Source organism: Labrus mixtus, chromosome 14 (genome assembly GCF_963584025.1).
Source record: "Labrus mixtus chromosome 14, fLabMix1.1, whole genome shotgun sequence".
Classification (NCBI taxonomy): Eukaryota; Metazoa; Chordata; class Actinopteri; order Labriformes; family Labridae; genus Labrus; species Labrus mixtus.
Window position 1 is genome coordinate 15,651,681 of NC_083625.1, and position 23,099 is coordinate 15,674,779.

Below are 23,099 nucleotides of genomic sequence, written 5' to 3' on the forward strand. Positions count from 1 at the left end.
CCTAAATGTAATAATTATTTTACTAGGCCTATTTTGTATTTATTTTGTTCACAACATATTGACAAAGTGCTTTACAACAACAGAATAAAAAATAATTAAAAAGCAGAAAAACTGTTAGAAAAAATACAAAATCTAAACTGAATCAATCTAAATAAAATGGGTAGGTATAGCAGGTATAGGTAGCAAACTATTAAGTATGCAAGATGCCATTTTCAGTTATCAATAAACTGTTTGGATGCTTAAATTTAACTACTAATAAAGAAGAAAAAGGTGCAAATACATGAATACAAAAAGTCTCCTGAAACCAAAGCACATTATTGTCATAAGTAGTCCTGTCTTAAATAATAAACTAAACTTTCTGGATTAACCATCTCTCTTAACTCCTCCTACCAGACCCTTTTTTGAGTTACTTTATTTTGTTTAACCAGTAGCCTGTCTACAGCCAGGGGACCGTGCATGGTGTTAACACGCCCCTGGAAGTCATGAATAATGCCTGTGCAGCTGAGCTCGCGGAGGTGATGTCTCTTTAAGAAAGCTCAGCCCTCCGCCGAAACAATCGTACAACCCCCCAACAAGTCATCGGACCTGTCAATCATCCGGTCGGCGCCCTTTGATGTCGGGACTCTTTGACTTGTCTTTGGGCTCAAATGAGCTGTTTGCTGTTGTAGGGAAACATTAGTCCTCTCTACAACAGGGAGCACGGGGACGCCACATCTGAACTTTATCCGTACATGTGGTGCGGGTTTTTGCACTTTGGACTGCGGATATTTAACAGAAAGTCTCTGCTTTATTTGTACTTTTTTGTTGGTTCCAATTCATCTTTGAAAAAAAGTGTTTAACAACGCAAGGGAGGTGGAAAGTAGCAGACATGCCACAGCTCAGCAGCGGCGGTGGGGACGACCTGGGAGCGAATGATGAGATGATAGCGTTCAAAGACGAAGGAGAGCAAGAGGAGAAAATCCAAGAAAACGCGTTCACGGAGAGAGACCTGGCCGACCTCAAGTCCTCTCTGGTGAACGAGTCGGAAATAAATCAAAGTCCGAACGCAGCGGTAGGTGGCACGGAGTTTCTCTGTGAGAGTGTGTACGAGTGAGAAAACTTCTTTTATTTTTACACGCTGCTGACAAGCGTTGAATGAAGCAGAAAAGTGCCGTGAATTGCCTGCAGGGTTACAGTAGTAAAACTCCCAGACTACCTCAGGTTTATTACAGTCGAGTGATGCCATGTCCAAGTGGAACATAAACACACCATTAAGTGAGATAAACTGAGCCTACTTTATCTGAAGCCCTAGGAGAACTTTAGTGAGGTAGTTTTTTGTGTGTGTGTGTGTGTGTGTGTGTGTGTGTGTGTGTGTGTGTGTGTGTGTATTCCCTTTTATCTTTCCTGCTTTCTTTTTGAGTAGCCTACCTGACCCGTGTTTGTTGTCGGTTCTTCCAGGCGGTCAGACGGGCACAACAGGGCGAACAGAGGGGCTTCTCGGAGAAACACCGGGAGCATCTGAACGGTGGTAAGAGAAAACACTAAAAAAAAAAAGACCGTTCACATCCGGTTAAGAAAGCTAATTTTACAATACCATGTTAATAGCCTATTATAATATTTTTTGGTTGCTCGGTAGGCTTGTATACGTGCTGCAGGTTAAAAGCCAACTTCAAAGAGTTTGTCTCAAGTGTAGGCTACACTGCAAAAAAAAAAGAAAAGTCCAGCAGACACCATCTTTCAAATCCGTCACTATGTTAATGACTTCTGCTTCTGTTCTCATAACTAAAGAGAGATTAAGGAAGAAGTTACCTGCTTTATTAAGATATCCTAGAGGTAATATGAAACACATATTTGAGTCTCTTGGCCTTTATTATTCTTCTTTTTAAACTAGATAATGTCACTCTTACACAACTGCTTACACTGTTTAAATAGCCTATATTGTCTTGAATCTACACATTCGAGTGATTTGCCTTTGCTTGTGTGCCCAAACACATTTTCGATTGACAGGCTTTATCAAAAGCAACCTTTGACATTTTTTTGCAGTGTAGCTTTTTGCCAGACTTCAGCTGTGGGGGTCACCCAGGGATTCAGAGGTTTATTTGAAACATTTTCTTGTGAGTGAACCCCCCAAAAAAAGAATGCATTCATTTCACTATCTCTCCCTCGATGAAGGCACACTGGTCAGAACAGAGTCGTCTGTAAATCACTTCAGTCGTTTGAAAAAAGTAAAAATGATCTCACATTGTGATGCGTTTTGAAAAACTTCATCAAGGCATTTGTGTCTCTTTAAGGAAAAAAAGAGTCAATCCAAAAACATTAATCTCTCTAAATAACACTGGCACCAGTATTTAGTATTGGCCTATATTTTGTGGTCCTGGTTACATGCCAGGTTAAAGTTTTGGTACGTACAGGGAAAGCTCCACAATGGCTATGATGTCTTCAAATAGCCTAGTAAGTAGTCTGTCTAGCGCTGTGTTTTTAGAGCAGGTATAACCAAGTTATAGATGACCCTCTGATGCTTAATATGGGTGGTGGTGAGAGAAAAAAATTAACACATAGGCTACAGGAGTTCACGCCTCTCAGGCTGGGTGACGGTTGTAACGCTTTTGTCTCAAGTATTGTCGTCTGTGCTCATTGAAAGGATATAACATGTTGTAACTAGATCACATGTAAATAGTTCAACTACTCTGTATGCATTTTTATTTTTGAAGCTTTTTCTATTAGTTCTTTATAGAAACTAAATCTTATAGCAGATTTTTGGGAGTAAGTATATTTGTTTGGTTTATATATCTTAATGTTTACACTGATAGCAGAGCTCTCAGAGAACAAGGCAGCAGTTTTTGTTTTTTTTTAAAAGGGAAACACTTTGTCTCAATAAAATGTTTCTAAAATGATTGACTTTTCTAACCTACTGCTTGTTATTTTTTTACCATCCCACCTCAGTGTCGAAGCAACAAGATGGAGGCATTTACAAGACGCCGGCTTATCCGGGGTACCCGTTCCTGATGCTGCCTGACCCCTACCTCCCCAACAGCTCGGTCTCTCCATCTGTAAGTCCACTCATGTTTAACTTCTCCTACTGGCTGTAGTATACTGGTCAATGTGTATCAATCACATTCTTTAAAGCGGATGTCTGCGGTCCTTATCTTCTTGTGTTTACACCCTTCTTTGGACGCTGTGCGAGTTTGGGCACTCCAGCAACTTCTTGTGTTCACTGAACACTTTCAGTGCTTTTTTTTTGTTAAACCTCTAAACGATGATGGTGGTGATGCTCTTGTCCTTGTAGCTCATCACTGCTAAATAATAACAAACGTTATAGAGGCAAACACTTTGGGATAAAAACATTTTGAAGCGGGAAGCTGCTGCTTAGTTTAGTTGTTTTTGGCTGAAACCAATCAATGCTGAATAGTGGAGACATTTTTTGTTCTTTATGTTTAATGGTGTAAATAGTTCTTCAGGTATTTCTGCCTTTTTTTGTGATTGTTGTGAGGTAGTGAACTCTGGGCTTTCTAAAAAAAATAAAAAAGCTATCTGCAGGTCATCAACTTTGATGTTCAGTTTTCACAAACATTTTTATTTTTTTATCCCTCTACATAAGTTCCTATGAGTATTTCTTTGTTTGTTCATGATATCTGAGGGGGGCTTCAAATTAAAGGTGATTAATCTCACCTGCCTGCAAAGAGTTGCCCTATGTCTTATTTCACAATATACATTTTGATGTAGTATTTTTTTTTTTTTAAAGATACGATTTGCAGTTAGGCCAAGTAATGCAGCTCTCTCTTCTTTCCATAGGAAACAGTTAATTTATTTCAGTACAGTATACTCACACATGCCTGTAGATTCATACAGTGGAAGTGGATTTAAATTAAAGAAACAGAGAGGCGCTGTCAGCTGAAACACACACTGAGCTCTGCACATCAGTCACAAGCTGTACATGTGTTCTGATCTGGGCTTTGAACTAGTGTGTTTTCCCGCTAACTGCTTTATTAAATAAAGCCGTGCTGAAAACATGCTCTGCCTCATGAGCGCCGCGGCCTCAAGAGGAAAGGCAAAATGAGCTTGTTTTTGTTTACCCCTTCACCAAAGTTAAAATATGATTGATGTCGTCATCAGGAACCGTTTCGCATGACGTTTTCCATCTGTGAATCACCAGAGGTTTGTTGCCGCCTTAACGGCTGATCTTAGTGTTGAACAAACATGGGAAAGACTCATGGAAGGATTTCAAGTCTGCAGTATCGCTCATCCAGCCAGACAGCTAAAAAAAATGAATCATATAACCCCTTCAAGTCAACTGTACAAACCAATATCCATGGATAGGCGGACTAAATGCACCAAACATGAGTGGCTTTGTTTCTTTTAATTTCTCCCGTGTTGTGTTATCCTGTCGCCTGAATAAACCCCCACCCCACCTCACCCAGCAGACAAGATGTTATTAGACATCAGAGATGTTTGTTTACCTGATCACATGTAGGCCGATCTAATGTGATGCACTTCCAATGAGTAACCTGCAGCTGTATCACAGAATCTACATTATGGACTAAATGTGATTTGCTAATGACTTGCTGAACTTTCTGAGAGAGTCTGAGTCAAGATGCAGCCTTGTGTTGCAGAGATTTAGAAGAGGTCATTATAGGGTCAAAAAAAAAGATAGACGTTGTAAAGAGAATACCTTCAGTGCTGCTAGAAATACCTCAAGCCCCCACTAAATGTTCTTTTTGACCTCTATGCTATGAGAGACCAGCTTTGTTTTCAATGGTGACAGAAATGAATGTATACGATACGAACATATCATTTACAAATGTGAAAGTAAATTCATTTCTTTACTCCCTTTGGATGGTAACTAAATATCTGTCTGTTGTTCACGATTTAAGGATGTCATCCCAAACTGTTGGAAAGAGACCAAATGGCCAAAGAAATGATCGAGAAAACAACTGACGGGTTAATAGACAATAAAAATAGTTGTTTCCTTAAGAAATTGTATATCTAAATAGTTAAGATAACACACTTTCGTTTTTTTGTGCAGAAAAAGAAACTGAGACAAAAGCAGTTTTTTTTGGCACTCACTTTTACACAATGTTGGTTAATCAGTTTGTTTGTTTGTTTGACAATGTGAGCTTCAGTGTGTCTTCATCAACCCCCCCAACACACACACACACACACACACCCCACACTGTGATTGAGAATCTAAATGAATGAAGTTCTAGTACGAGACAGAGTACTTGTATTTCCTTAAACATCTTCATTGCATAACAGAACACACATCCGGCGCCGGCTTAGACAAACACGCTGAGCGAGTGTGATGGTATGTGTGGCTCATCGACGTGTCTCCTCTTCTTTTGCCCTTCCTCTCATAATCTGCTCCTCTTCTTCTCGGGACCCGGTTGTGCCAACCGCAGCAGAGCCTCCCAGAGATTGTTTTTGTTGAGGGTGGGGGGAGATGAGGGTAAGGAGAGGGGGGGGGGGGGGGGGGGGGGTTGGTGGTGGTAGCAAGATAAAGAGCACTTTCTTTCCCTGTGTGTCTTCCAGACTTCACACAATGCTCACTTGTTGCTGCGTCCCTTGTAATTAGCCCGCTGGTTGTGAAGCGGTAGCGACGCATCGGGCCCCGTCTACCTGCCACTTGAAAGGGCTGAGAGTGGTGGTTTAGTCTGGGGGGTTTTCTGGGGGGGAATGATGATTATGGCTGGAGGTGGATCAGAAACTATAGGACTGGGAGACTGAAGGGAAATCGAGCCTGAGTTCTGTGTTTTTAAGTGTTGTGGTGTTAATTTGGGATGAGGCAACGCATGTATCACCTCTGTGTGTGTGCGTGTCTGTCTGTCTAATAATAATAACCTTTATTTATAAGGCACCTTTAAAAACAGATCTTTACAAAGTATTTTGACAGAAAAAGCTATGTCAGGAACACAGAAAAAAGTCTGTGTGCGTCTGTATGTTTCCATGTCTGACTGCTGTCCCTCTGTCTTTAGACTTTGAAAGATTCTGTTTCATTCGAGTTTCTTCTAGCGATGGCATGTCCAGGAGGGGAATGAATTAATGAGTCATTCTTCTCGTTTTGTTTTGCACATAGAAAATCTTAAATCTTACAACAGTGAAAAAAGAGCCCAAGCTGACGCTTTTTAGAATACTCTTAAAAAAAAAACAGATGAGCTGAACCGAAGATTTTCAGTGTAAAATGATGTCAAAACATCAAATACACACACAAATTCATAGACATGGAAATGAGATGATCAGATATGTTTGTGACTTTTATCTGAAGGTCTCTCAAAGGTAAATAAAGTATCAATCACTCTGTATTTTTTGGGACCTTTTTGCTGAACGTTTGTGTCCTGGACGTGAACAGCAAGTCGCTGAACCTGGCTTAGGATTTGCTTCTTTGCTTAGTCCAGAATTTTACACATAAAAACATTTTGTTTGATATCCTGAAATTTCTTTAAAGAAAGATCTATTCAGTCAGTGTGGTTCGGATCATCTTTGGAACTACGTATGTCATAAAAGTAATGATTATATAAACTGCTGCAGTTATCATGTCTTTAGAGTTGAAATAATTTAACTTATAATCAATCACTTTCTATGTAAATTCATTTTTGATGCCTTATTGTGTTGAAAAAACTAAAACGCCAAGCTCTCTTCAATACCAGCTTCTTAGATCTGAAGCATTTTCCCTCAGATTTTTGTAAATTGGACATTTTTTCATTTTTTACAGACCAAACTGTTATTCCAGAAACTAATCTGTATATGAATAGTTTGTAATCTTCTTTTGGAGACTGAATGTTGTTATCATTTACTAACTAAACAACAACATGGGCAGTTTCTCCAAAAACCCTTTGTGTGTTCCTGTAAACCGTTCTAAACTGTTGAACTCATTGTGAGAGCAGCAGCTGAGCGACTGTAAGTCAGATATTAGTTGTAATATTTGTCTGTGCGCATCGGCCCCTCCTGTGGGTATACTCGGCCTTGCCGGTTTGTCTCTTGTTGTACACGACTAATATAATAATTCCATGTTCAGATTCTTTTTATATTCGCTCATTCATGTCTTATGAATTCATACTGTACGTATTAAAGACTCAAAGTTTCAATGAAAGCCCGACCAAGGACGTCAAACATTCCTCTGTAACATCAGGGTCACATCATTTCCCAGAAGAGCGGCAGCATTCACAGAGCTGCTTTTATTGTATGAAGATAAACATTATTTTCCACATTCAGAAGAAAAGATGGCTGAATAGCATCCCTTTTATACTCTGGTATTAATGTAAAATCTCATGTAAAACAGCGTCTAATCTCCACATTGAGAAGTGAAGCCTGATCACTGGAGAGGCTGCTGCAAACCCTCCTGATCCCATTCAGACATAATTCTCCTATTACTGCATTTCATGGGACATTTCACTGTTGTAACATTAATGTAGATATCAGCAGCCCTTTCAGAGGACGTGGCCAAACAAAAAGGATTTATGGGATTCAGAGATATGAATAAACTCCCTCAGCTTGTTGTCTTCGGATAAAGCCACATCGAAAGTGTGTAAGACAGTGTAACAAACGGCAAACACACAATATCCACGAAGGATATTCATATGTATACAATATACTGTTGGCATGTATCCTGTGAGTGTTTGTGTGTGTTTTTCCCCCAACTTTGCTGCTGTTAGATTGAGCTTGTATGCAGTGTTCCTGTTTTATGTGCCAGTGTGTACTGCATGTTGTGTGTTTGTTTGTGAATGCTGCATGTTGTGTGTTAGTCCTTCTCTGGCTGTTTTTATTATTATTCTGTGGATTACCAGCCGACCGTGTTTTTTTTTTTTAAAGGGATCATGGTTCTTTGTCATCTCTAGGAGTCAAACCCCAGTGGAGGACAGATTGTCTGTAACAACCGAGTATCTTCCTCCTCTTTAGCATCCATCCATATTTTCCTCCTTCTTCCTCCACGATCTCTTTTCTCTTTAGTGTTATCATCTCTGCTGCGTCTAAGCACCTCTTTGCTCCAAATTGTTCTTTCCTTCATATAAAAGAGCCAGGGGTCTGATGAGTATGAGAACATCACAAGTAACCCAGTAGTTAAATAAAAAGACTCCAGCTTTCTTAAAGTTGCACTATGAAGTTTTGGTAGAGAAATGTACAGATTCTGTGCTAGATGTTGATAACTCACAAACTGTCCTCAGAGGAAAATGTGGTCCCTGGAAAACTGTCTGAAGATAAAATGCTTCGCGACAAGTTTTTGAGCAACTTCAAACATTGTTGATCCATTTTGAAAGTTACAAGAAAGTGAGCAGTCCGTGTTTTCAATGCTTGATGATGGTCTAAATATGAGATTAAAGTGAAGAAAGAAAGAGTCAACAGGACAAAAGCAGTTTTCTTGCTTTATATCTCGCCAGACTTTTCTTGTCAACTGTTGTTTGTGACTATAAGTATTTATCAGTTATCATATAACCAGTTCAAATCAAAAGCTTTGCAATTAAACAGAGGACTGGGACGCTGTTTAATTTACCCTCACATTTCTGACATGATGGTGAAGGATCGATTGATTAAATGTTGTTTATTTAACAAAGTATTTAGACAAAGTATACTGTCTACTATTCAAGTATTTTAAACTGAACAGTATAAAGAATCTCAGACATGTCCATGTTAGTTACCTTTTGACCGTCAGTATTCTTAATTGAAAGTTGCACTTTCTGCTTCACAGTAAAAGTCTGTCAATGACATCCTGACTGAAAGCTTTTAACGTGAAACATCAAATTGATAGGACTGATAGGACTCTGACATCAAAAACAGCAAAGACTCTGTGTGTTTATTAAAGCGAGTTAAGAAAAATCAAGTAGAAGACGACGTCATATTGCATGATTTTTTTAATGGAAATTTGTGGGCTCAAGATTAGTGGTTGACCCACCCACAAAGACAAAAACAGGAGCCGTCCTTTTTTCTGAAGTGGCCGATGACTCAAGCACGAGGAATTATTAGTGGTCGGTGGTTTTGTTTTGACGAATATTTGGATCACAAACTCTTAGCAGCCATCATTTCATTAGTTCAGTGTGTCTGTCGATTGGTTGGGTTGAAAGAAGCACGGATTAAAGTTTGCATTTAGAATAGCTTTAACATACTTTTACCTCTAATAGATAGAATGAGAATTTAAAATCTTACTTTTCTAAGAAGTAATAAATGTGTAAGTTGAGTTGATTGTTCAGACAACATTGGAGACGGTCATCGTGTTCCTGTGCAGATCATTTTCCTGAAGCAATTAACCATTAAAGCTAGCGTCTGATATTCAGTGGTGTGCATATTATTCACAGTCAGAGAGGCTGTGAAACTCCCTCTGATGTGGAAGCTGTGGTCACACCAAGCCGTCAACAAACTCCAGAGACAGCACGCTGCTCTGAAACTCTTTCCCGCTCACTGTACCTGGACCATGATTACTGTATGAACTGATAGTCGAGGAAAATAGAAACGTTTTTGTCTTTACATGCTTAAGACAGCACGAGAACTTACTCACTGGAATTTACAAGCCAGAGAGCAGCGTCGCTGTCTTGACTGGGGGGGAATTCCTGTTGATTTGACATTTTGTTTCACCGACCAAAAGTGAAAATTGACAGGAAGACTACTGAGAGTGTTTATATGTCTGGAAAGAGTAGGGGTGATACTTGTCATTTCTAAGACTCTACATTAATTTATTAATTTTTTCAGTTTTCAAAATGTCCCTTCATGACTTCCCTGAACCAACCACAGTTTTGAAACTGTGCTAGGAAATAGCTAGATTAATTAGCCTCTCTTAAACCACTTCAACTGACAGTCTGTTTGCTTTTTATTATTCAAGGGGAACGTTACGTTTCATGTCTTTAGTCCATAAACGTTTTCACATGCCTCCTCCTCTTCCTTGTATTCCATTCACCATTCTGCTGCTGGTGTTAACAAGCTCCCCTCCCCGTCTCACCCCCTCTTCTTTTTTTTCCTCCTCCTTGTATCTCCAAAATAATACAAAGTCGATCCTCCGAGATCAAGGGAATGGCATGTGTGTGTGCAAGCCTCTAGGATCTTGCCACTTCCTTGTTTCCTATTGTATTGCGGTGTTGACAGGGGGGTTGTTCAGTCAGCCCCTAGTCCCTGGGTAAACAATGGCAGCAACACAGGCTGAGGCCTTCCTAATCCCCCCCTTTACACAGACCCCAGGGCTGGGATGAGCGGCGTGGGGGCCTCCCTGCCTCTGACTGGCTATGATAAGGACCCCAGCACTCAAACTTAAGAAGAAAAGCTGCTTTCACTGGAAGGGTGCAAAAGCGAGTCGGGTGGAATCTTGTGTCTCTCAAAGTCTTTTGGAGAAATTTCCTGTTATAAATATTTCCTGACTTGAGAGACGTGAAGTAACATTCACGTCGTTCACTTCAATTTTTTAAACAGCTGAAAACGTTGGACTTATAAAGTGCAGGTTCAAATTCAAGATTACGGTCGTATAAAGTCAAGAATACAGAGTGAAATTAGGCTTCTGATTGGACAGAAAATCTACATTATTGCTCCTGGCCAAACATGTGAAAATCTGAGAGCAGTTTCCACCTTCAATCACATAAAATGTTGCACGTTGTTTTCTCTTTATTTCTTTATAAAATGAATTCAATCTGCAGGGGCCTTTGTTCTTTTCAATCAGTTTTCTCACTGATCTCTGAAAACATGTTGTGTTGAGATCATACTAGCAATCTTTTCCCAAGTTGCACACATCACATAATCACATTGGTTTTTTCTCGTTAACAACTAAATATCGGCCCCAACAAGTATTTCCAACTTTGAAAGTGCCCTGTAGAGGTACAACTAACACAAGAGAATTACAGACAAGAACTTCATTGAAAAATGAAAAGACGATGAATAGAATAAGAGACAAATAAAGACAATGCATTATATCTCTTGAAAATAAATCTTTCTTTTCCAGTGAAAACCATCTCAGATATGCATGTCTTTAAAAAAAAAAAAAAAAGCAGGGTGTCTGTGTGTGTGGTCAAAGGTTGGCAGGCTGACTGAGCCTTGTTGCTGCAGGAAATATGAGCGAGAGATCAAAAATAGACGTGGATGAAGAAAAAAATGATAGAATATAAATAGAGTTTTTTGAAAAAAAGAGGGGCGTGCTGCAGAGTTAAGATGAGCATTATAGAAGCAGGGGAAAAGGGAGGGGGGGAAGATTAAAATACAAATGACCATAAGAGCGGCCTCATCCCCCTGTCGGCTTTGAAGTAGCGCGCTGTGAAGACACCTAAAGAGAAACAGTTCAGAAGACTATTTCAAGAGGCGGAAATGTTTAAAAGAATATCAGAAGAGGAGGAAAAAAAAAAACCTTGAGATGGCCCCGAGGTGTTGATACCTGTAATTATTCATCCACTTATTTCTTTCCGGCATCGAGGGGAGGTGGGACGAGCAGTAAAAGACAGGTGTTGGCATAGGAAGTGTTGGTTTGTTGGATTGTTTTATCTCTGTCTTCTTATACATCAAGAGAGGCAAAATCTGCTTGATTGGACTTTTCTGTTGAAAATAAACGATGAGCTGAAAGGTCAGTTGTTAACAATGCTCATTTGCAGTTTGTTGTGGGGGGGGGGGGGGGGGGGGGGGGGAATCTTAAACTCAAGTTGGTAACCTTATGTGGTGTGAGTGCTGCTGTTTCTTTAAATTAAGATCACATTTCCCATAATTCCTCCCACGCTTCCTGTAACAAAGAGGATGCCGGAGGTCAAACATGTTGCACAATGCTTTTTTTTTTTCTCCCACCTGAATATCACTTTAGCTGCCATCAAACAACTTCCATAAGAGTTGAAGCTGTGGTTCACAGGCCATATTGAGTTTATATGTCAAACTGTACATCTGCCACTTGGCCTTAAATCACCATGCAATATTACCTCTGTGCTGGTGTTATAAAACATGCAGTCATTACCAAAATAATGGTGATTTTCAGTTATCAACAAGTCATTTGATGTATTAATTAGGCATCATTTCAGTGCATGTCACATTAGGATGTGCTTACATTTATTCACAGCAGAACAGGATGCAAAAGGAAAAAGAGTCTTAAGTGTTGTGTGTGTGTGTGTGTGTGTGCGTGTGCGTGTGCGTGTGCGTGTGCGTGTGCGTGTGTGTGTCATGAAGGATGACGCGCACCCAGGTGAGTCACTGGTCTGTGGAGTGAAACCATTCAGTTTCTCCTTTGTTGATGTCAATGACAGCATTGTCTCTGTCAGGTATCAGTCCATATCAAAACATTCACACTCATCAGCTCATTTAAAACGAGGAATACCAACAACCTGAGTCTGAAAAATGACAACAGAAGTATTCATCCTCTACGTTACCTTTTTATGGACATTTTGTATTTTGAAGTTAATCAGACATCATGATGTGTTTATATAGTTGTCTTGCAGTATAATCGCAAAATCACTGTGTCATGATATTATTCTTATCATGGGCTACTTATCGTGTCGTATTGACCTTTCATTTTGTATCGTTCTATTGTAGCATGAGTTACTCTGTGATTCCTACTCCAATATGTAGGTAATGTAGAAACTACTAGAGGTTTCCATGTTTGTATGTTCAGCAGCTGTAACACACACACACACACACACACACAAGGTCTGTAGGTCAGTGTGCCACAGTTACAGCCCTGTAAACACGTCGAGGCCCTCCTCCCTCTCCTGCTGCTGCTGGTGAGGAGTTTCAAAGAGCACTGTGGAAAACGAGCTGCAGCTATCTGCCCATCAGACACAGTGCAACCATACAGAGCTTGAATGTTTGAATGGCATCTGAGGTAGGAATAAAGGCTATAACGTCTTTATAACTAAAGAAGAAGCGGAGAATCTAAATTAAAGAGCATTTAGTTTGAAACAATACGAAACAGTTATTCCATGCAGCGAGGGGAGGGGCCTGCAGCGTCTGGTTTTGGCTTCTTTCAAACATCAATGTATGAGATTTCCATTTCTTTCACATTAGGGGGGGGATTTCTTCCCGTATCAAGTTGATTGTGGTCTGTGGATTGCTGTTAAGAGTGAGAGTTTTTTTTTTAAAGAAATCACATGACCTATGGGAATCAAGGTCTTGTTTCATTTCCTCTTTATCGCTGTCAATAATCAGCCTGTTGAGCAGTTTCACAAGTCACTATACCTCTTTGGATTAGTGGAGGCTCACACACTCAACATCAACACACACACACACACACGTTAATAATCACCCTGTACTTTCCAAAACATGAAACCAAATCATGTGTAACATCAGAAATAATTTTTAAAAACCAATCTCAGGTGCATTGATGTAACCGTGATTGTTCTTTATGAACTTTAAAACATATGATGAGGTCATGAAATGTAACTATGCACTGTATGAAGTCTACAGACCTACATGAGACTAAATCATTTGATCATTCAGAGAATGATAAATAATCAGGAGGAGATCATTTAAAAAAAAAAAATCCTGACCCTGGTCAAGGCCAGAGAGGAGACACGGGTCAAATAAAGTTTGCCACAGGTTAAAAAGTCCAGGGGACAACTTTGGTTGAGAGTCCACGTCTCTGCTCTTACATCATAGGGAAACAAGAATGACTTGCATTATGTACATGTGGACAGACGGTAGTTAAAGGGATAGTTCGGAATTCTTGAAGTGGGTATGGTACTTGTCAATAGTGACAGGAGATGCCAGTCAGCATGTCCTTTTTTATTGAGAAACTGGGGGAGGGGGGCATTTGTATGTCATTTAGCTAGCTGGTTAAAGCCACACATTCTGCCTTGATGTATGGTCCAGCCAGTTTCTCAATAAAGGGGCGGAGGCGACCGGCATCTCCTGTGGTTTACACACTTATTATTGACAAGTACCCCATACAACCTTACTTCAAAAACTCTGAACTGGCACTTTAAGTTTGTGAAAGAAGAGAAGCTCAACATATTAAACACAATTCAATTCATCATGACGCTTAAAAGTGAACCTGACTTATTAACCTATTTAAACAATGAATGCAGACATGAAGTGTAGGACTGTGATAGGTAGTGACCTCCACTCATGTTTACTTAAACCTGCTTTAAGCTTGCAGTCTGAGTGACACACGATGTGTCTGCATGTGTGCTGGATCTACGACTGTTTGCAAACAAAGTCAGTGTGACGGCCATATGTGATGCTACATGACAATTTGCCATGTGTTCTGCCTCTTTCATCTGTCCCTGTGAGGAAATTTACAACCTGTTTACACTCTTCCATGGAGAGATGGAGGTGTGCGTGTGTGAGTGTGTATGCGTGTGTGTGTGTGTGTGTTCTCAGAGTTAGGGAACTCACTTCACATCTTGTTGTTGTGTGCGTTTAAGTGTTAATCATGCACAGGATAGTACTTTGATTCTTGTACGTGCATGTTTCCTTGGTGTTTTGTTCTTACGTTTTCCTCGACCAACACTGGCTCTGTGACTTTTTGACTGTGACTTTGTTTTCCGTCCCTCACTCTGTAGCATTTCATATGAAAATGATATTCAAACTGTGCGCATTAATCTAGAAACTAGTCAGGCTCAGTCCAAAAAAAAAAACTCTACTAGTATGAATAGTTTCTTTTTAAATGGTCAAATCATATTTGGAAGGATGATAATGAATCACTTTACATGGATTACACGCAGGACTGTTTCTTGTCTTAATGTTTAGATTTGGTTATCTCCAAAATACTGAGCCCCTCCATTCGATCTTTTTTCCACATCATTTGATGTGTAACAGATTTGTCCAACCATCTTGGGCCAGTGCTGTAAAGTATGATGACCATCCCTATGGTGTAACATGTTAATCAGCTCTTCACCTTTCTGACAGGATTGTTAGTTAATAATCAGATAAGTAATAAATGTAATGCTTGACCGTGCTGAAAAATAGATACCATGTTTAGATTTGATGTAGTTAAATCTAGCGTCAAGGATGTTTCAGCGAGAAAGAGATGTGTCAACACTCAGTCTTGGTGTGTTGATGTTAGTAATTGATAATCCCCTTTGAATACTTCTCCCTCCTCTACCACCGTACTAACCTCAGCCCGACCTTTATCACCACTTTAATGTGCACTTGATTAAAATAGCCTTCTTAAAAATAGTCCACTAAATGAAACTCAAACCCGTCCTCCTCCTCCACCCCGTGCCCGTGGCTCTGCCCAGACCAGCTGGAGCCTCCACAGCCGCATGAAGCAGCCCAGCACACATGGCTGTGATCACACACACTCAAACACACACACACACTCACACATGCACACACACATGCACACAGAAGCAGAAGTCTAATCCTCCCTCATATGATATTCATCTGCTGAGGGAGAGAAGCAGCCTCCATCATCATAAGCTATTTGCATACACACACACACACACACACACACACACACACACACACACACACACACACACACACACACACACACACACACAGGTCCAACACACCATTAATAATGTTCTAACACACAAAGTGAAATAATACATGTTAACTACACAAAGTAATGTTAAATTTATAATCATCACATACATTCATAGCTCTACAGTACGTCTTCACTTCCTTCTTCCTCTGTATGAACACTCAAACACTGACATACGTCTCACACACACACACACACACACACACACACACACACACACATAGAAACAGTTACCTCAAAGTGTGCTCACTTTAACAACACAGCTAAACAATGTGGTATGTTGTATTAGCCTATTTGTTTCCCTTGCAAATTAACAGTTAATTAATCAAAAATGTTATGTGTATAATTTAGCCCTCAAATAGCTATGACGATTTGTCCTTTAACATGTTTGTTAGTAATTAAGTTAAATCAGAGAATACTTATTTAGGCAAAAACTACAAAGGCAGATATCTTTGTGTCAGAGACTGCACAAACCTCCCATGAATTCTCAAGGCTGCTCTGGAGGCTTGTTATAAAACAATGCCTTACGGCTAATTCATGCTACTACAGAGTGTTACAGGAACTCTAAAATGCGATATATTCCCCAAACGTCAGATATTTAGCACTATTATTATTAGACCTTTGTGCTTTACAACACAACTTCCCTTAACTCTTGTCAATGCCAAACGTGCCACAGTGGCTTTGTCGAAGCTGAAGGTTGTCACATTCGGGATGTTCAAATGACTGTGCTAAGCTTTTGAAGTACAACACAGAAAATGGAAAACGAGTCCAAGGTGAATGTGTGCGGGCTTCTGACAGGGGTGAGTCTGTTTTGGCTCTGTGTCCCTGTTTTAAAGCCTTTTTTGAAGCCTGAAATGGCAAAGGGAGGAATTCCCTCTTCAACAGGTTTCCTTTAAAAGAGCTCAGTATGCGTCAAATTGATTTCCTACCTTTGTTTTGCCCCTTTTGGTGGAGGAGGTTAAATATACCCATCTTCACATTTGGTGGTCATGGGAAGCGGTTCTGTTGGTCTACTGAGAGAAACCTTAAGCTTTTTAAGTTTGCAACACTCACGCACAAAGGCAGAGACAAGATGAGGGTGAATTTCTTTCCTCATTGTCCATCATACTGAGATTGAGCAAAAAGACAAAGAGAAAATGTTAATGGTGTGTTTGATAATTGCGCCAGGATTTCAGGGTTGATGGAAACGAGAGGCGGGGGGGGGGGGGGGGGGGGGGGGGGGGGGGAGAGCTGGCCTTGAGTAACAAAAAGGGGAGATATTCTCTTTAAGAAGGTGGAACGAGATGACGGGGAGGCAGAAGGAAGAGTTCAAAGTCAGGAGAAATGAAAACTGGTAAAATGGCAAAAAAGTTGTTGTCACTGAAAACCAGATATTAAAATGTTGCGTTTCAGGAAGTTATGAAGCTCGTGTTTAATCAGTGTTTTGAATGTGTGTGAAGGTGTTGTGGTAAATGGGTTTGTATGAGCGCAGTTTACAGGGCCAGAGAAAAACTAGAGCAACTGCACAACGTGCATTGTACTGTGGTCTCTGTGTGTGTGTGTGTGTGTGTGTGTGTGTGTGTGTGTGTGTGGGCGTGGGCGTGTGTGTGACGGTGTAGTACAGGGTATGTATGTGGGAAACACTGTATGCACACAGAGAACAGATGAAAGGGAAGAAGTGGGTGGGCCGGAAGTGTAGAACAAAAGAAACACTTCATCTGATTTATCAGACGGGCACAGATCGGAGTGATCAGGTGGAGGGAAAAGAGGATGCAGAAACATGGAGAAAGTAGACGCAGATGATTCAGAGAGAAATGGTAAGAGGCAGAGGGATTAATGGAGAGAGAGAGAGAGAGAGAGAGAGAGAGAGAGAGAAGGATGACGAGGAGAAGACATGCAGCAGCGGAAGGGAGGCAGCAGTAAACAATGAGCAGCGGTTACTGCGTTGTGCACCTGGTGAAACAAAACCACAGCCCAAGTCGCAACAGACTCTGACACCTTAAGAACACCTTTAACCGTTTCACCACCGCTCTCAAGGAAAACAAACATGAATCCACGGCCAATTCAAAACCTTAACATTGAGATTCTACTTTAACCATTTCGGAAGCAGATTAGTTAGAAGGAAACCAAAGTGGGCAGCAGTGTTGTTGACACTTCATCTAGTTTGTCACACCAACCTTTTTTATTCTTTTTGAAACACAGCAAAGATGTTTTATCTTGGTGCCACATTGTAATTAAAAGCTTTAAGTTGTGTTTTATGTTGAATGCTTAACACACACATAACATTAATTCATGAAATGAAATATCTAAATTAACTTTGATTTGCAAAACTCTCCTTCACATTAGAAAAAAGTTTTAAGACAGATTTAGATTTTCTCGTCACCTGACTGAGATTAGATTGTGCCTCAAAATGTTGCAATTTCAAGTTGAGTCCTTGCAAGGCAGGAATCACAACGCCACTGTTTTGCACTCAAGTAACAGATGCATGTGTTTTATACTCTGACCTGTAGAAAAATACCTATAAAAATAGTAATCAAGGCGAATGGTATTGAGGGATTTGTTTGTATTTTTTGGAGTGCAGCAAGTACCATTTTATATACAATAGTTTATGCAGCAGACCACCTTTTTAAATCAGTCAAATTACAACATCCACTATATGGAGCAGCATTTGCAACTAAATATTGACTATATTGACGAGTTTCAGTCAAACATAAACATCTTTTACATTGTTCAGTCTCTCAGAGGTACTCTTAGAGTCTTGGGAAAGTACAGCATGAAAACAGCCAGCTTAATCATGTCATTTCATAAAATGAATCTGTAAGCTAAACTTCATTTGAATCATAAATCAAAGCTCAGAAAAAAAATCATGAAAGAAGTTCACAATTACTGTATTTAATCAAATAAATGTTGGTGTGGCAGCAAAAGAAGACTAAATAAAGTTATTTATGACTAAGAGGAAACAACAAAACAACAAATATGATGCATCGATGAATGATTTCTTTTGATGAAAGTCGTCATTCTCCATCATCATCATCAAGCTGCAGAACAGAGCTGTAAGTCTTGTGAAATCGGCATCATTGATCAGGCTTTCATCCTCTTCTAAATGGAAGGAATGAGAGTCTTTGCTGACAGACATGCGTTCAGTCAGTCAGACTCCATCCATGACGTTTTTATGTTCCTCTTGCTGAATCCTCCCTCAGACAGAAGCAGATTTACAACAGGCACAGTCACAGAGGACTCGTGTGCTCTCCCGCTGCACTGCAGAGCGATGACTGTTGTTCCACCCGTCTCTCCTCCTGTCCCACATTGATTCTACTGCTCTTTGGATCTCTTCTCCTCCTTGTCGCCCGCACTAATTTCTCCTCTGTTTGTCTTTTTTTTTTAAAGTACTGGGGGTCTTAATGCCGCCAATTAAAGACAGCCATAACTCTGACACTGTCACAAACAAGCAGCACAGCGTGAGCACCATCCAGGCACCAGTCGATCCCCCCACAGAGTCACAACAATCCCAGCCCAGTTAAGGAAATACTGGTTTCAATTAAGCATCCATTAGCTAAACATCAAGTCAGCAGTGTACTGTTTTGATTAGAAGCCATTATGAGTTTATTTATCTCTTCTTTTTGCTTGTGATTTTCACTTCAGAAGAATTCCCTGAATTTCTCTGGAAGCTCTCTTCTGCGGCCTCATTTTATTTGATTACAAGAGTTTTGATGTTGACTGTTATATGCGAAAAGGGAAACATGTGAGATAGTATCATGATATACAGTATCAAAACTAATCATCTTCATTACTTATATTTTGATTGCTGCTTATAAAAAAAATGTCCCATGTGTGTTTTCTAGCCCTATTCAGACTGCCTGTTCAAGGTGCAATATTTACACCTCTGTGATGTCTTAACTGTGAATGTGGGGGATGAAGTGATCCCCCCCTCTGTACCATCCTCATGGGTAGTAAAAGTGCCTTTGAAAGGGCTGTTACAAGCTGTTTCTCTACACCTTGTGCTTCTGCAACACCTTAACGCAGTGTGAAGTCACAGGCTGGGACACCAATATTACGCCATCGCAGAATCATAATGAATGTACAAAGACGTGATAACGGCTGAGCATATTTATGCCGCTGTTGCGGAAATAGTTTCTGAAAAGGACTCCACTGTGCCAGTGTGTGTTTGTGTGCGTTTGTGTGCCAGTGTTTGTTGTGTACAGTTAGGTGTTAGATTTTATCTGCTGTGGTTTACAATGGAAAATAAAGTCTCATTGCCACCTGAACAACACACACACACACACACACACACACACACACACACACACCCACAAACACACACACACACACACAAACACACAAGCACACAGCTCCTCCCAAACCTTGTGTTTGTGTGTTGTTCCTGTACTGATGGAAAACTTTAATACTTCAAAACCTCAACTACGTCTCCTTTTTTTTTTTTCTTTGTCACTTTAAATGAAGACGTTATTGTCTGCAAGAGCATCTGGCTTACAATGGAAAATAATCCATCATAGAAAAACATAGATATATGCTATATAGTTGTGGAAAGTGATGTACATTTTTTAAATTCTGGCTTGAACAAAGCAGCATAAAAAAGCCAGGTTCATTCTCTGCATCTGTACTTGAATGATTTCTTCATGCTCTTGCGAACTTCATCTTGTTGTGTTTGCACCAGAACTTCTGCAAACTTGCCAACGTGGAGGAAACTCTACCGCCCCAATTAGCACGCTTACCTTCTGTCATGGAAAGATGTGACGTTTCAGTTTACTTTTTCCAGGTGGGAAAGTGTTGCATGAAACATAAAAACAGCTAAGCATTTTAAAAGGCTGCAGTCTTAGTAAATGAAGAGAAAACCTTTTTGCACTTTATGACATCATCTTATAACATGTTGGCCGAGGATGAGATGCTTTATTACAACAAGTCATGGAAAAATCATGGAGTAAGATTGAATGGTTATGGATTGAAAGCCTGTTGATGCTTCACAGCAGTATCACACGCAGTAACTGGAGGGAGGAGAAGGAGGGAAGGAGTCCATGATGGGAGCAGTGATCTCTGGTTTGGCCTCAGTTGAGCTGCCTGGTTTTTTGGTTTCCCACCATGTTTCTGTTGGACCGAGATGAAACGAGTGAGGGAGCGAGAGATGGAAGAAGCTCTTCTGAAGAAGCAGATACTTGCATATAGATGGAGAGACACCATGAAACCAAAGATGGGTAGAGGCTGAGGTTTTTTTTTAAGGGTTAATCTTAAAGTTTAAATTAACATGAACAATAAGTTTATAAAAGGGCACCATAAGCGAACTCCAGGACAGCTGGAAAGACTTCCCTCTGTTGATATCTGTACAGCCTCAGCCCAGTTTTGTGCCATTAATGTGAGATGTTACATGTTACATAAGGTGTTTCCGAATTGAAGATCTTGGGGGGGTGTTTCCAAAACTATAGTGTCACAGGTCTTGAAACAAAAAAGTTAAGGAAGGAACGTCTTAACCGGAACCTGCGCCGCCCGCCTGGAGGATCACAGCCCTTAACGACCTAACCGCTAGGCCATCTACTCCCCAAGAGTATTATTCTTCATAGGTGGCTAATCTTATTAGAATTACATAATTCTTTAAAATGATTTGATAAACAGCTAACATGCGGTCAATTTTATTATTGTAAGTACTTTATCAACAAATGATGATATACATGTGCTGGTTGGATGTAAAGCTTTGTACACTGAATAAGAACTGAACAGAACTGGAAACATGTTGAACATAGTCTTATGGAGCTTGTAAGGGTCAGATGTCCATTTTTGGGGTGGGGACATTTTTTAACAAAAGTTTCAACAACATTAAAGAATGAGACCCACTGTTGGCAGTTTCATCCTGAATGGCTGCTGACGGCTTGTTTCTGTCCACCTGAAAGCTTTGATCAAACAACGTAATGATATGTTATTGTTTGATTCTGAATGTTGTCAGGTCCATTGATTTTGTGGACATCATAGGGCAGTTGGAGTCTGAAGGCGAAGCGAGCCATGAGGGCTGCTGATGGTTAGCCACTTGGCTCGATGTGGACCAGTACTGACAGAGGAGAGGCCCGGGAACAATTATGGCTTAGAAGGAGTACCAGAACTGAGCCAGGCAGCTGCTGGTTGTTCTCTCAATATGCCGTGTGTTAGCGACTTTTTGTGTGTGTGTGTGCGCGTGTGTGTATGTATGTGTGTGTGTGTGTCCAAGGGGATGCTCTCACAAGCAGCCACATATTGACATTACAAATCATGACGAAACACTTAAGCTGACCACAGACACAGACATTTTTAAAGATCGGATGGAGGGATGAGAATGATGGAGGGATGGGTCAAAAAGCAGAAAGTAAAGTTGAGAACATGACAATTAACAAGGGATGAGTGGATCAGTGACAAAATGCTGAACCTTTTTGATAGCCATGGAGTTAAAGGTTTTTCCGTACATTGTAGAATATTGAAAAAGACAAATCAAAAACTGTTTGCCAGAGCCCCAAATTCAAGCCATTAAAATAAAGATAAGAACAAATTAAAAACAAATATTCTAATTAAAAAAGCAACCAATGCTTTCAAAAACCTCAATGGTTGTGAGCGTTTTGACAGCCCTGTGGAGAAATTAGACATCAATGGGAAACTAGAATGTGGAAAAGTTCTACTTACAGTGTTTCAAAATTTGCACTTTAACCTGTGACTGTTGCCGCTGTTGTTACACCTCAGCTAAAAGAAGCTGACGTGAGCCCCTGGGAGTGAACAGGTTCTATGGCCTCAGCTCCTATTTGATGCCTGCTGTGAAAATTGAAGAAAGATTAACTCTGTGAGGTTGGAAAGTGAACTCTTCTATGAAGGGCACATAGAAAGAAGAGAGACGAGTGAAGGAGCAACAGATGATGAAGCTGATTGAAAGGCAGAGGTCCTTCAGTAGAGCCAGCCACTTTATTTTGGGGTGATAATAACACTGTGTGGGCAAGTCACCATGTTATTTGTGCACATGATCGATAGCAGAATGTATCAACCCCCACTGTTGGCCAAACGCGTAGCTTGGAAGGCACTCCCCAAACCGCAGTCCTGCCCTGCTCTAAGGGGAGACCCTCAGCTACACACATACACACATGCAGCCAAAGACACAGACACAGAAAGGGACATGCAGTGCATATTTTTTTCACAAAATAATGGAAGCATACTCTTTCTGAAAGAAATACACATACGTATAAACACTAGAGTGTGCATGCACAGTTTGGCAGAGGGAGCAGTGTGCCCGAGAGATTGCGATCTGTGACAGGCGGTCTCTCTGATGCTGCTGCACAGCGAGGCCCCCTGGGCCTGTGCATGCAGCTCTGTGGTTGAACGGACCAGCACTAGCTCTCTGTGGGTTTTGGACTAGCTCCAGGTGTGGTCAGCTGGACGGGAGCGCCCCCGCTTCGATCTCCCAATGTACACAGATGACTGCAACGGAGTTGTGCCATGGTGAAATCCTCAGCTCAGTTTATTGCCCAAAGCTGGAAGAAAAGTATTTTCTCTTTCTCTTTACAGCGTGTCTTCAAAGCATACGAGTAAAATAAACAATTTGGGGTCACAGAGGGTTGCTTCATGTCACTCAGAGTGTTAATTCTATTTACCTACATCTTTGAAGATGCGTGATCACCTTTAAGGTTTAGTACCTTCTTTTGCATGATTTTATTCTTTGGATGACTGAAACATGTTTGGAGCTCTACAACTACAACTGATTCGTGGTCCATAAATATTGCCCGTAGTCTGGGAGAAAATTAAAACGGAGGGGTTAGAC

General features: G+C 40.5%; 1 protein-coding gene across 11 annotated transcripts in view; it reads left to right on the forward strand.

The window, feature by feature from the left end:
• The first annotated feature begins 579 nt into the window (after positions 1–579).
• tcf7 (transcription factor 7) overlaps positions 580–23,099 on the forward strand; it is a 62,025-nt gene continuing 39,505 nt past the window's right edge. For 3 of the 11 annotated variants that reach the window (XM_061055376.1, XM_061055379.1, XM_061055377.1), the window contains exons 1-3: positions 583–1,051; positions 1,438–1,507; positions 2,923–3,029. In XM_061055376.1, coding sequence (XP_060911359.1) covers positions 869–1,051; positions 1,438–1,507; positions 2,923–3,029 — 360 coding nt within the window. In that variant the 5' untranslated portion in view covers positions 583–868. Of the gene's footprint in view, positions 1,052–1,437; positions 1,508–2,603; positions 2,743–2,922; positions 3,030–23,099 lie in introns of those variants that run through there. The other 8 variants (XM_061055368.1, XM_061055374.1, XM_061055369.1 and 5 more) reach the window with 5 other exon arrangements.